We start from the raw sequence: 12,130 nt of genomic DNA on the forward strand, positions 1-12,130 counted from the left end.
ATTTGTTTTTTTTGGGGGGGTGAACTTCTGTGTGATTGGTGTAGAACGGTAACTTAGGCACGTGATGTGGGATGATTTATTTCAAAGTTTTGTCTTCTTTCGGGCCACATAAAAGTCCTTACACTGTAATGAAATCATCTTAAAACATTGTTTAATGAAACACACACTTTGTATAGAACGACATTCAGCTCCAACACACGAATTATTCAACATCAACACTATTGTCTCTGTTGTCACGTCAACTAGTCAAAGTGTGCTCGTTGTTAGTCTTGGGTAGTCTGGTGGCGAGCCTTGGCCACCTTGGGGCAGTATAATGCAGATATAACTCAAGGATTTACATGGAGACGGTTTCATAGTGGACAAATAATATATGCCTGTGAGTATTATATTGTCTGTCTACATGTGTTGCTCCGCTGTTTGTGTTCAAATAGCCATTGCTTAAATGGTTATAACTACAACAACATCAGAGCCATTTTCATTAGCCTGTTTGTTGTGTTTTGCATCGTGTGTTAGCAATGTGCTAGCAGACATTCGTAAGATATGTGGTTTGGTTAAATACACAATGTGTAATTGCGTTTATGTTTAGTTTGACAGTAAACTTCAAGAGGGTGCTGCATGAAACAGCTTGAAGCCCCGTTTTTGAAGAATTCTTCACTACCTGCCAAAGTGGTGCTCGTTGTGAAGTGAGTTGACTTCACTGCCACCATAGAGCCCTCGTTTCACACGTGTTTACTCTCAAGTCAAAGCAAAAAAATCTGCCGAACGACATCTGGTAATCTCAAAATGCATTGTGAGATACATTGAGGGCACTAATAACGTATATATCACTACACATTCCAAAAGTAGTACAAAACAGCCAACTTTATATACGTTTATGTAGTGGATTGGGAGTGATTTCGAACACAGCGTTATTATAGTTCATGACTTTAAAGATTATTTTGCGGCTTCATTTCTTAGCAGTACACTTGTGTTTGTTCAGGTTGTCCTTCCGAGTGAATTTCTTATCACATACACTACAGCTGAACACTTTGTCACCCGTGTGTGTTCTTTGGTGCCGAGTACATGTTGAATAAGCACTAAAACTTTTGTTACAGACTAAGCAAGAAAAAGGTTTTTCACCAGTGTGCGTTCTTGTGTGTACCTTCAAAAATGCCTTTTGAGAGAATTTTTTACCACACACTGAACAGGGGAATGGTTTCTCACCAGTGTGTGTTCTCATGTGCACTTTCAAATATTCTTTTTGACTTAATCTCATACCACAAACTGTGCAGGAAAAAGGTTTTTCTCCTGTGTGCGTTCTCGTGTGTTTGATCAAATGTACCTTTTGATTGAATCTTTTACCACAAAATGAGCAATTGAAGGTTTTCTCTCCTTTGTGAATCATCATGTGCCTTTTGAGAGTAGCCGTGTTGATGAAACTTTTGTCACACTGAGAGCATTTAAAGTGCATGTTGTCGGCGGGACACGTCCTAACACCTTTAGAGTGTTCGTCATCGTCAGTATCCGGAGAATGTGATTCTGTGTTGTTGCTATCTGACAGTGGAGCTAAGAGGCTGTCTTCTTGTGATCCTCCACGGTGGTCTCTATCATGTTTTGTTGTCGCGTGTTGACTTGAGCAGCCACTCGGAGGCTTCGCCCCTCTGTTCTCATCACTTTGACTGGGATGAAGCTGTGACCAATGTGCGTTGTCTTCATCATTTTCAATGTTCGCAATGGCATCCGTCACTGGAACGTTGGCGATATCGGCCTGTTCCTTTTCCTCTTTAATGTAAAGAGGCTCTTCCTCTTTAATGTTGGGGGGCTCTGGCTGCTGTTGTTCCATACTGAAGCTCCACCCCTGGTGCTCAGGATGAAGCTCTTCTTCACTGATGTCTGCAGGACACAAGAAGTTGTCTTCTGAAGTCAAGCTTCCCTCAGTCAAGATCAACTTGGAGTCTAAAGGACTGATTTTTTTCTTTTTTTTCTTTTGACTCGATTTTTCTAACGGTAAATATGGTCATTGTAAGCTACTGTAATTGGTTAAGCATGCATAAGTATGGCCTACACAAGTCAGGGATTGGCACGATTTGATTGCTGGGTGAAAGTCAAGGAAGGTCATGAAGGGGTTGTAATAGATAACTTGTGAAAATCATAACATCTGTTTGGGCAAGAAGTGTGTTTTTGAATAATGCAAAGAATAATGCAAAGTAAAAGCAAAGGTGAGAAATTTTGACGTTTCAGGACAAAAGCGGGGAGAATAATGCATCCATATAATTTTGGTGCAGGATAACATGTGACTGCTACTCAGCACTGACATTATAATAAACAACAATAATAAGTGACTAACCTGTATGGTGGAACGCAACCTGAGGCTTGAAAACAGCGTCCAGTAGTTGACGTTGTCTTTCGTTCTCCTCTTTAGTTCGGCAAAGCTCCTCCTCGTACTCTGCTATCGTTCTTGCAAACACTACAAACACTTCTTCAACGGCCGCACTTAGTCGCTGATTTAACAACGCTCTCAATATTTCCACTTTACACATTTTCACACGATAATCACAGCAATTTACACTCACACTTGATCGCCTCTTCTTAGCGATGCGTTGCTAACTTCCGCGTCTCGCTCTTCACAGCTAGCACACAAAAATGAAGCTAAGCTAAGCTAGCCACAAGAGAAGCGTATTCTTTCTTTATTCTGGCAGGAACAATTTCGCCCTGATTTACGGCAGATATTTTGATAATAAAGCACAAAAGTCGCAACGAACCACCAAACGCCTTGCTAAGTTCGGCTTTACTTTTTTTTTTTTTTTTTTTTTTTACTTCCGGCAAAAAAAACATTACATTACTGCCTCTATCAGGTGTGGAGTGTCATTACACGCTTGACCTACATTTTTGAATGTGTGATGCCTGAATGTATGACGTGCATCCATATGCACACATGGCTCCGAACTCAGTACATCATCCATCCATCCATTTTCTGAGCCGCTTCTCCTCACTAGGGTCGCGGGCGTGCTGGAGCCTATCCCAGCTGTCATCGGGCAGGAGGCGGGGTACACCCTGAACTGGTTGCCAGCCAATCGCAGGGCACATAGGAACAAACAACCATTCGCACTCACAGTCATGCCTACGGGCAATTTAGAGTCTCCAATTCATGCATGTTTTTGGGATGTGGGAGGAAACCGGAGTGCCCGGAGAAAACCCACGCAGGCACGGGGAGAACATGCAAACTCCACACAGGCGGGGCCGGGGATTGAACCCGGGTCCTCAGAACTGTGAGGCTGACGCTCTAACCAGTCGGCCACCGTGCCGCCCCTCGGAGGAGGAGGAGGAGGAGGAGGAGGAGGAGGAGGAGGAGGAGGAGGAGGAGGAGGAGGAGGAGGAGGAGGAGGAGGAGGAGGAGGAGGAGGAGGAGGAGGAGGAGGAGGAGGAGGAGGAGGAGGAGGAGGAGGAGGAGGAGGAGGAGGAGGAGGAGGAGGAGGAGGAGGAGGAGGAGGAGGAGGAGGAGGAGGAGGAGGAGGAGGAGGAGGAGGAGGAGGAGGAGGGCTCCGCACCGGCCTGCCTGCCTGCCTGCCTGCCAGCCCAAAACCCCCACCCCACCGGCCGGTCGGCGACCGCTTTTCACGGCGGCTGCCGCGACCTCAGTACATCATTCATGAAAAAAGCTTAGTGTTTCAGGATGAACCTAAAATGCACTATAACCTTTAAAGTGGAACTTAACTTGAGATTCTCTAAATTTGTGAATGCCCAGCCATTCGTGTACTTTTTTACAGTTCTATAACAAGGAGCTGAACGGCAAAATTAACACCTGTTTGGTGGTAAAAATACTGCGAACATATTCTCATTTGCAATGCCAACCTTGCTGCAGAGTTGAGTAAAATTGTAGCGGACATCCTTACAAATAAATAAATCAATAAATGTGATACGTGGGTAGCGTTGAACAGTGACTCCCAACCACCGTGCCATGTGAAATTATCCTATTTTATCTAATTGGTCCAAACATTATTCATTTACTACCAATATTTTTTTTTCTTCGAATAACAGAGAACAATTAAATTCTCTTCTGCAAGCTGTCAGAATGTATCATCAAGCTGAGTGTTCACCTGTTGACATTCACACAACAGAATAATAGCTTTGTGTTTAACTAAACAGGCCCAGATTTCACAGTAAGTCAATTTTTGAGTAAAGTGCTGAGAACCTTATTATTTCAGTATATTTATGTGACTTTTTTTCAATTGTGTGCTGTAAGAGTTTCTTTTTTAATGTAAAATTTGGCTTAATGAAGTTGGGAAACACTGGTGTAAAATGGTCAGGCGTGGGATGATTTACATATTTCACAGCTTTCTCCTCTTCAGGCTCACAAGTCCTCAAACAGTAGTGGTAGCATCATAAAACATTACAAGGTCATTTTCCTCCTCACATCCACATTGCTGAATGAAACAGACGAAATGTGTTGTTACAGTTTTTTTATTTAAAGTCCCGCAGCTTAATTTCTTCCCAGCACACTCATGTTTGTTCAGATTGTGCTCATGAGGAAAGTGTCTACCACACACATTGCAACTAAACACTGTCTCGCAAGCGTGCGATCTTTTGTGTCTAAGAAATGATGAACGACCACTAAAACGTTTGTGACAGACTACGCATTCAAAAGGTTTTTCACCGGTGTGTGCTCTCATGTGTACTTTCAAAAACGCTTTTTGAGCGAATGTTTTCCTACACGCGGAGCAGGGGAACAGTGTGTTTCTCCCCAGTGTGTGTTCTCGTGTGCATTTTCAAATATTCCTTTTGACTTCATCTCACGCCACAAACAGAGCAGGGAAAGGGGTTTTCTCCAGTATGTGTTCTTGTGTGTTTTAGCAAATTCCCCTTTTGATAAAAACTTCTACCACAAACTGAGCAATAGATTTGTTTTCTCTCCCGTGTGAATCATCATATCTTTTTAGAGTAGCCTTGTTGACAAACGATTTGTCACAATGAGAACATTTCACCTGATTGTCTTTTGTGTGACACGTCACAACACGTTTCGGGTGTTCGTCATCTGTGTCACGAAAGTGTGACATTGTGTTGCCATTATCATACAGAGGAACTAAGAGGTTGTCTGCTTGTGATCCTCCACAGTGGTCTCCATCACCATCTGCTGGCTTCACCAGTCCGTACTCCTCACTCGGATTTATGAGCATTTTGATATGCCACACGGGTGAGCTGGATGGATTATCTCGGCAAAGGAGAAGTGCTCACTAACACAGAGTTCAACAGATTTGTGGACAATATTTGAGAGCAATAGAATTTTTGTGTACATACACATTTTTAGCTCTTTCTCACGAAAAAGGGGAGCAAAAACCAAGTGATTCTTTTATATTTATATTAGCGTAAATAAGATCCCACTTGACCAAAGACCAAAGTAATGCAAGTTCAACTAAGTGCAATACTGGCCCCGTGAGGTGTGGAGTGTCTTACACTCCTCTGAGCGCAAGCACGGCCTCCGCTGGACGAAACATGATCAGAAGCACTGTCCTACATTTACTACATACGTTCGAATATTTGTGCATTAAATTGGATTCATTCATTCCCAACAGTCTATTGTATTCATTTGTTAGTGTTTCTCTTGCTTTTACTGCGTCAATGTAACGATGTGGACGTTAGATTGTGTTGTCCAATCAGATTTCAGGTTTTATGTGTCGATCTTCCATGGGCCTTCAAATCGTTAGTGCTACTGGCCCATGTAACTTGAACTATATGAAGGATGGTAATGTTTCTTTAACCAATCAGAGTTAAAATTATTTCATCCTCTGATTGGTTGGTCAGAGCAAGCCAAGTCCCAATAGCAAAACACATCTCAGATCTCAGCATCTCTGGTGGGAATGATAAATATTATTTCAGTATATATATTTTTTCATCATGTTGTCTGGTATATGTGGCACAGTTGCGTGCTGTTATATTTCATTATTGTATATTATTGATCATTTCTATGATTGCAGCATGATAGTGGTGGTATTAAGAGGTGAATTAAGTTGGGTAGACTTGACTCTACAAAAGGTCCAGGTACAATATGCCCGGGCAACCTGGTCTAAATGTTTATTTTATTGTTATTAGTTTATTACTATGTTTAACAGCTTAAAATTTTCAAGATCCAAAATTTGATTAGCTGTGAAGCATGCTCTGCTAAGGTTGAAGAAACATTTCACATCAACTAGTCAGCGTGCTCATTTTGTTACAAAGTCTTCAAAGTTTATTTAAAGTACCGTATTTCTTACCATCACACTTGCATTTGTGAAGATTGTGCTTACGAGCGCATGTTTTATCACAAACACCGCACCCGAACCCTTTCTCATCTGTGTGTGTTCTTTTGTGTGCTGTCAAATTGTGAATGTTTTAGAGCACACTGAGCAGGAAAATGGTTTCTCTCCCATGTGATATCTCGTGTGTTGAATGTTTTAGAGCACAGTGAGGAGGAAAATGGTTTCTCTCCCATGTGATATCTCGTGTGTTATGTCCAAAGCTGACCTGTAGCGAAATATTTTTCCACATTGAAGGTATTTACAGTTGCCTGTGTGCTTTCCAAATTACCTTAAAAGAGAGATGTTGTATCACACACTGACCAGGGAAAAGGTTTCCCGTCGGTGTGTTTTCTCGTCTTACCACATTTTCCTTATGCAAGAATATTTTATCACACACCGCGAGCACGGAAAAGGTTTTTCTCCCGTGTGTGCACTCTTGTGTTTTATCAACTCTCCCTTTTGATAGAATTTTGACCGCAATCTGAGCAACTGAATGTTTTCTCTCCTGACTGGATCATTGTGTGTTTCTTTTTCAGCGTACACTTGGTGACAAAGGTTTTGTCACATTGAGAGCGCTTCAATTGTTTGTTGTCAGTGTGACATGTCATATCACCTTCAGAGTGTTCATCATGGGCGTAAACCATCAGATCCACGGTCAATATTCTGTGTTAATAATGCTATATTGTATAATTTCAATAAAATAATTAATGTCATTCTAAAGTATGTCAGTAATTGTTGATTAATCAACCCAATTTAGTGATTCTCAACCACTGCTGTGCTGTGAAAGAGCATCAGGTATGCTGCGTGAAATTGTCCAATTTGACTTAATTGAGAATTATTTGAGCTCTCAATTTCTTTTGGTTTTGTGTTCAAGTTAAACCGCCGCCCACACTTCACACTGAGTAAAAAAAAAAAAACATCTCTGAGCAAACTGAGACAAGAGCATTATTATTTCTGGATATATACTTTTGTGACTTTTTTGTTGTGTCACCACCCAACTTCAGGGAGATTATTATCATTATTTATTTTAAATGTGAAACGTGCTTTTTCAATACAGGTTGGGAAACACTACTTCAATGTACCATTATGTCACATTTAATATCTATTCGACAACGGAGGATATTTACTTCCTAATTAATAATTGTATTTCATAATTATTACTAAATACATTTTATAAATATTAAACAAATATTATTAGCCTATCGCGAGTGATTCAACACACAATCAATACAACTCTTTTTAGGAATAACATTACGTTAATGATCAGAATCCGACCAAACGTTACTGAAGGTGAAAGGACGAAGTGAACAAACAAACCCAGTAAATTGACCTTGTCGCTCGTTGCCCTCTTTTCTTTGTCAAAGTTCCTCATCGTACTCTGCTATCGTTTTTTCCAACACTACAAATATTTCTTCGATGGCCGCATTCAGTCGCTCTCCGCATTTTATTATTTTTTTTTTTACCGCACACATTTTCACACGATAATCACAATACTTTACACTCACAAGCGATCACCGCTTTGCGTCTCTCTCTCTCTTTGTTGGCAGCTATCGAGCTAAAAAGCTAGTTGGAGAACCTCAAAGGTGCACCAAGACGAGTTTACACGAAGACGTTTACCTTGTTATATGACAGATGCGTACACAACAGTGAACATTCGCTCACCGCCTTGTTGTTACCTCTTTTCCTTGTCTTTTTCCTTCACTTCCGGTGAAAGCCAGTACATTCCAAATGCAACACTGCCTCCACCAGGAGTGGCATGTCATTACGCACTTCAGCTATATTTTGTCATCTGGTTATTTGAAATTGAGCCAAACTCAATCCCTGCAGAAATCCAAGTGGAGGTGTCCCTAAACTCAATGATCAGGCAAATCGTTTTTCGACGGATGCGTAACTTTACTTGCAGACTGGTGCCATCAGACGCTCTGCAGTCATCCAACAGCTTGCAAACTAACTACATAGCCACAAGTATATAGGCATTCCTAGCATTACAGTACATACTACTTTCTTCTTGAAATAAAGACAACCAACGACAAACCTCAGTTTTTGATTTATTCCTCCACTGCAGAATTTCCACAACAACAGACACTTTGTATAGAACACAGCCGTCAATGCACTGCAACACTAGTGACAATGTTCACAAGTTCCAAAACGACTGAAAGAGTTCTTTAAGAAGTCTACCACAAGCCTCAACACTAGTTACTCATCTATGTTGTAAGCATTTGACCAATTATCAGCCGGGCGGATTAATGGCGCCCATATTCGGCCTTTTAAAAAAGCAACAAAAAAAATCAAACGGCCAAAAGGAGATCAATTTAAAACTGCGTTTGCTTCAGGAAACTTTTCCATCCGTCCATTTTTCTGTACCGCTTATCCTCACTAGGATTTATAAAAAAATTCAGTTAACTTTATAAGAAATGCTGATAAGCCTGGGAACTCCTAGCACCTTTTGTTTTTGTTTGAACTTAAGATACGTGAAAGAGTAACATTTCAGTTATAATGACATTTAAGCAAAGTGCTGGAGTTTGTATTATTCAAAATTTTGACACTAATATTTTCCCTTTCACCGCAAATGGATCTTTGACTACCAATAATCGGTATCGGCACTGAAAAAAACTTATTGGTCCATCTCTCCTATGTTGTCACATCAACTAGTCAAATGTGCACATGAAGACTTGCTGTTTATTTCCATTCCTGGAGCTTTATTTCTTACCAGCACATTTGTGTGTCTTCAGATTGTCCTTACGAGAGAATTTTCTATCACACACACTACAAGTGAACATTTTCTCACCAGTGTGTGTTGTCATGTGTCTTTCTAAATGGGAACGGCACGTTAATCTCATTCCGCACACTAAGCAAGAATACGGCCTGTCATCCGTGTGTGTTCTTTGGTGGCGAACGAATGACGAATGAACACTAAAACTTTTGTTACACAACGGACAGGTAAAAGGTTTTACACCAGCGTGTGCTCTCGTGTGTGCCATGAAATATTTCTTTCCAGCAAAGCTTTTACCACACACGGAACAGGGAAAAGGTTTCTCCCCAGTGTGTGTTCTTTGGTGTCGAACAAATGATGAACGACCACTGAAACGTTTGCCACACACCGAACAAGAATAAGGTTTTTCCCCAGTGTGTGTTCTTGCGTGTACCATTAAATATGTCTTCAACGCAAATCTTTTACCACAGACGGAACATGTAAAAGGCTTGTCGCCGGTGTGTGTTCTTTTGTGTCGAGAAAATGTCGAATAAGCACTAAAACGTTTGTTACAGACGGGACATGAAAAAGGTTTTTCACCAGTGTGTGTTCTTGTGTGTACTACAAAATGTGCCTTTTCACCAAATCTTTTGCCGCAAACTGAGCAGGGAAAAGGTTTCTCACCGGTGTGCGTTCTTTTGTGTCGGACAAATGACGACCGACCGCTGAACCTCTTGTTGCAGACTGAACAAGAAAATCGTTTTTCTCCAGTGTGTGTCCTTTTGTGTATCGTCAAAACTGACTTATGAGAGAAAGTTTTACCACACACGGAGCAGGAAAATGCTTTCTTTCCCGTGTGTTTTCTCAGTTGTGTTCCCAAATATGCATTTTGACAAAATATCATAGCAGACACTGAGCCGTTTGGCTTCAGTGTGGTTTGTTCAGTGTGATTTTTGGTGTGTCTGATCAAATTTCCCTTTTGAGAGAATTGTTTACCGCAAAGTGGGCAGGAAAAAGGTTTCTCACCGGTGTGTGTTTTTTTGTGTCGGACAAATGACGAACGGCTACTAAACCTTTTGTTGCACACTGAACAAGAAAATGGTTTCTCACCAGTGTGTGATCTTGTGTGTGTTGTCAAAACGGACTTCCGAGAGAATTTTTTACCGCACACCGAGCAGGAAAATGAATTCTCACCGATGTGTGTTCTCATGTGCTTCTTCAAATGTGAATTTTGACGAAATCTCGTCCCACAAACTGAGCATTGTTTTTTCAGTGTGGTGGGTCTAGTGTGTGTTCTTGTGTGTCTTAACAAATTCCCCTTTTGAGAGAATTCCTTACCACAAACGGAGCACGAAAAGGGTTTCTCTGCTGTGTGTGTTCTCATGTGCATTTTCAAAGCAGAGTTGTTGCCAAAGGTTTTTTCACACTGAAAACATTTCCAGCGTTTGTTGTCAGTGCGATATCTCACATCACCTTTAGCGTGTTCGTCATCATCAGTTCCAGTTGTGTTTTCACTATGCGATAGTGGAGCTAAGAGACTGTCTGCTTGGGATCCTCCACAGTGGTCGCCATCACCTTCTTCGTCTTCACTCTTCACAATGACACGAAGAAACGGCAGCGCGGTGATGTCCTCCTCCTCCTCTTCTTCTTTGATGTGGGGCCGCTCCGGCTCCTGCTGCTCTGGATGAAGATCTTTTTTACTGACAACTATAAGACACGGGAAGACAAAAATACAGTACATCTTTTGCGTGTGTTGCTCTACCTTAGACCAAAAAGTATTTTCAAACCAAATCTCATTAAAGTCTTGCGCCAATATTAAAATATTACCCCGGAAACAAACATTAAAAAAAAATATCTCGTCTGTATCAGCGCAATCCATCATGAGATGTTTTTTATTTTCTAGTGACATTCAGTGTTCGCTACTTTTAAAGATGCATTGTGGGATTCAATAAATAACCTAGTCTTACGACATATCAGAATAGCACTACAAAATGCGCACTGGCTCATTGTCATGTACAAAGTCTTAAAATGAAACAAGCCGTCGTACATCAGAACAAAACTGGTCTCAAAATAAGGCGTTCAAATACCTGTCCACTGCTCAGTTCCCTAGGCAACTCTTTTCTTTTGACGGTGCATCAATGAATGAAAAACGAAACTTTGGTGTAAAACTACACCTATCTAATACTTGTACAGAAAGTTACCAAGCATTTGAGAGGATGAGGTGATCAAACCTTCTCCATCTTCAGGCTTCTCGAAAACAGCATCTAGTAGTTGACGCTCGTTCTCCTCTTTAGTTCGACAATTTTCTTCCTCGTACTCTTCTTTGACACGCTTTGCACACATTTTCGAACGATAATCACCACACTTCACGCCCACACTTGATCTTTGCTTAGCGTGGCGTTGCTAAACGTCGGCCTGTCTTTGTTCGCAGCTAGCAAGCTAAACTAGCTCGTTAAGTCTCAAACCGCACGAAAGCGAGTCCGCGCGGGCACCGAGGAAAAATACATTTTAAAAAAACTTGGTTGCATGAAATAAATGGGCACAGAATTAAGAATAAGCAGCAAAGAAATTAATATCAAGGCTTTAACAATGACACCGTCTTGCTAACGTTTCTTTCTCATCTTCTTCGTTGTTTTTTTTTCTTCTTCTTGCTATAATAGGAAGGCGTTTACCAACCAGTTTGTAGTTACCGCCACTACCGGTCTGGAATGTGAATCAGTAGGCGTGCATGAAATAAAATGGAAAACGAAAATGAGAAAACGGAAATAATTTCTATGCCGCGATATCCTTTGTATTAAACGTGTTTATTTTCAATATGTAATGAAGTGTTTCTTTATTGTGATTGTTGCAGGAAATTCCATGAACATTCTCGATATTGAAAGAAAGTTGATTTTCTGTCACAACCCGAATTGTTCCATGATGGAATTGTATGAATTTATTCCCAGCAGTCTATACTCCTCATTTGGTACCGTTTCTCTTGGGTGCACTACACGTGTTCCATACGTGTTTGTGGATGGTAGATATTTTTTGAGCCAACCAGAATTCAGCCTCTACGAGTTGCCATGTCAATCTAATCTTTGCACAGGGCCATGTGCTGGCCGATGCAACAAACTATATTTGCAAAGGGACTGTTTCTTGAACTGATTTGAGTTCAAATCCTCTTCAGAGGGCAAGCTTGCTGTTTTTT

The 12,130-nt window shown here is 41.0% G+C and overlaps 2 protein-coding genes across 4 annotated transcripts; both read right to left on the reverse strand.

The window, feature by feature from the left end:
- Window positions 1-129: 129 nt before the first annotated feature.
- LOC133473304 (zinc finger protein 501-like) lies at window positions 130-3,127 on the reverse strand. Its single transcript, XM_061764925.1, has 2 exons — window positions 2,327-3,127; window positions 130-1,872 (listed from the first exon to the last, which is right to left on the reverse strand). The coding sequence occupies exons 1-2, from the start codon at window positions 2,517-2,519 to the stop codon at window positions 947-949; spliced, it is 1,119 nt and encodes a 372-aa protein (XP_061620909.1). The 5' UTR covers window positions 2,520-3,127; the 3' UTR covers window positions 130-946.
- A 5,159-nt stretch (window positions 3,128-8,286) lies between these two features.
- On the reverse strand, window positions 8,287-11,598 carry LOC133473280 (gastrula zinc finger protein XlCGF57.1-like). 3 transcript variants are annotated; one of them, XM_061764892.1, is made up of 2 exons: window positions 11,175-11,598; window positions 8,287-10,650 (listed from the first exon to the last, which is right to left on the reverse strand). In XM_061764892.1, exons 1-2 carry the CDS (start codon window positions 11,284-11,286, stop codon window positions 8,951-8,953), a joined length of 1,812 nt encoding a protein of 603 aa, XP_061620876.1. In that variant the 5' UTR covers window positions 11,287-11,598; the 3' UTR covers window positions 8,287-8,950. The 3 variants fall into 3 exon arrangements, 2 of the variants coding, with proteins under 2 accessions (XP_061620876.1, XP_061620875.1); XM_061764891.1 differs by having other exon boundaries at window positions 11,145-11,598; XR_009787018.1 differs by having other exon boundaries at window positions 10,512-10,650; window positions 11,031-11,287.
- Window positions 11,599-12,130: the final 532 nt, after the last annotated feature.

This window comes from Phyllopteryx taeniolatus, unplaced genomic scaffold, assembly GCF_024500385.1.
Source record: "Phyllopteryx taeniolatus isolate TA_2022b unplaced genomic scaffold, UOR_Ptae_1.2 contig_24, whole genome shotgun sequence".
Lineage (NCBI taxonomy): Eukaryota > Metazoa > Chordata > Actinopteri > Syngnathiformes > Syngnathidae > Phyllopteryx > Phyllopteryx taeniolatus.

Bases quoted from the DNA above. Each gene is read 5' to 3' on its own strand.
- LOC133473304 (XM_061764925.1), bottom strand. From the start codon at position 2,519: ATGTGTAAAGTGGAAATATTGAGAGCGTTGTTAAATCAGCGACTAAGT. The intron at 1,873-2,326 runs GTTAGTCACTTA...TGTGTCCTGCAG, and splicing joins GGTTGCGTTCCACCATACAG to ACATCAGTGAAGAAGAGCTT.
- LOC133473280 (XM_061764891.1), bottom strand. From the start codon at position 11,286: ATGTGTGCAAAGCGTGTCAAAGAAGAGTACGAGGAAGAAAATTGTCGA. The intron at 10,651-11,144 runs GTAACTTTCTGT...CGTGTCTTATAG, and splicing joins CTCATCCTCTCAAATGCTTG to TTGTCAGTAAAAAAGATCTT.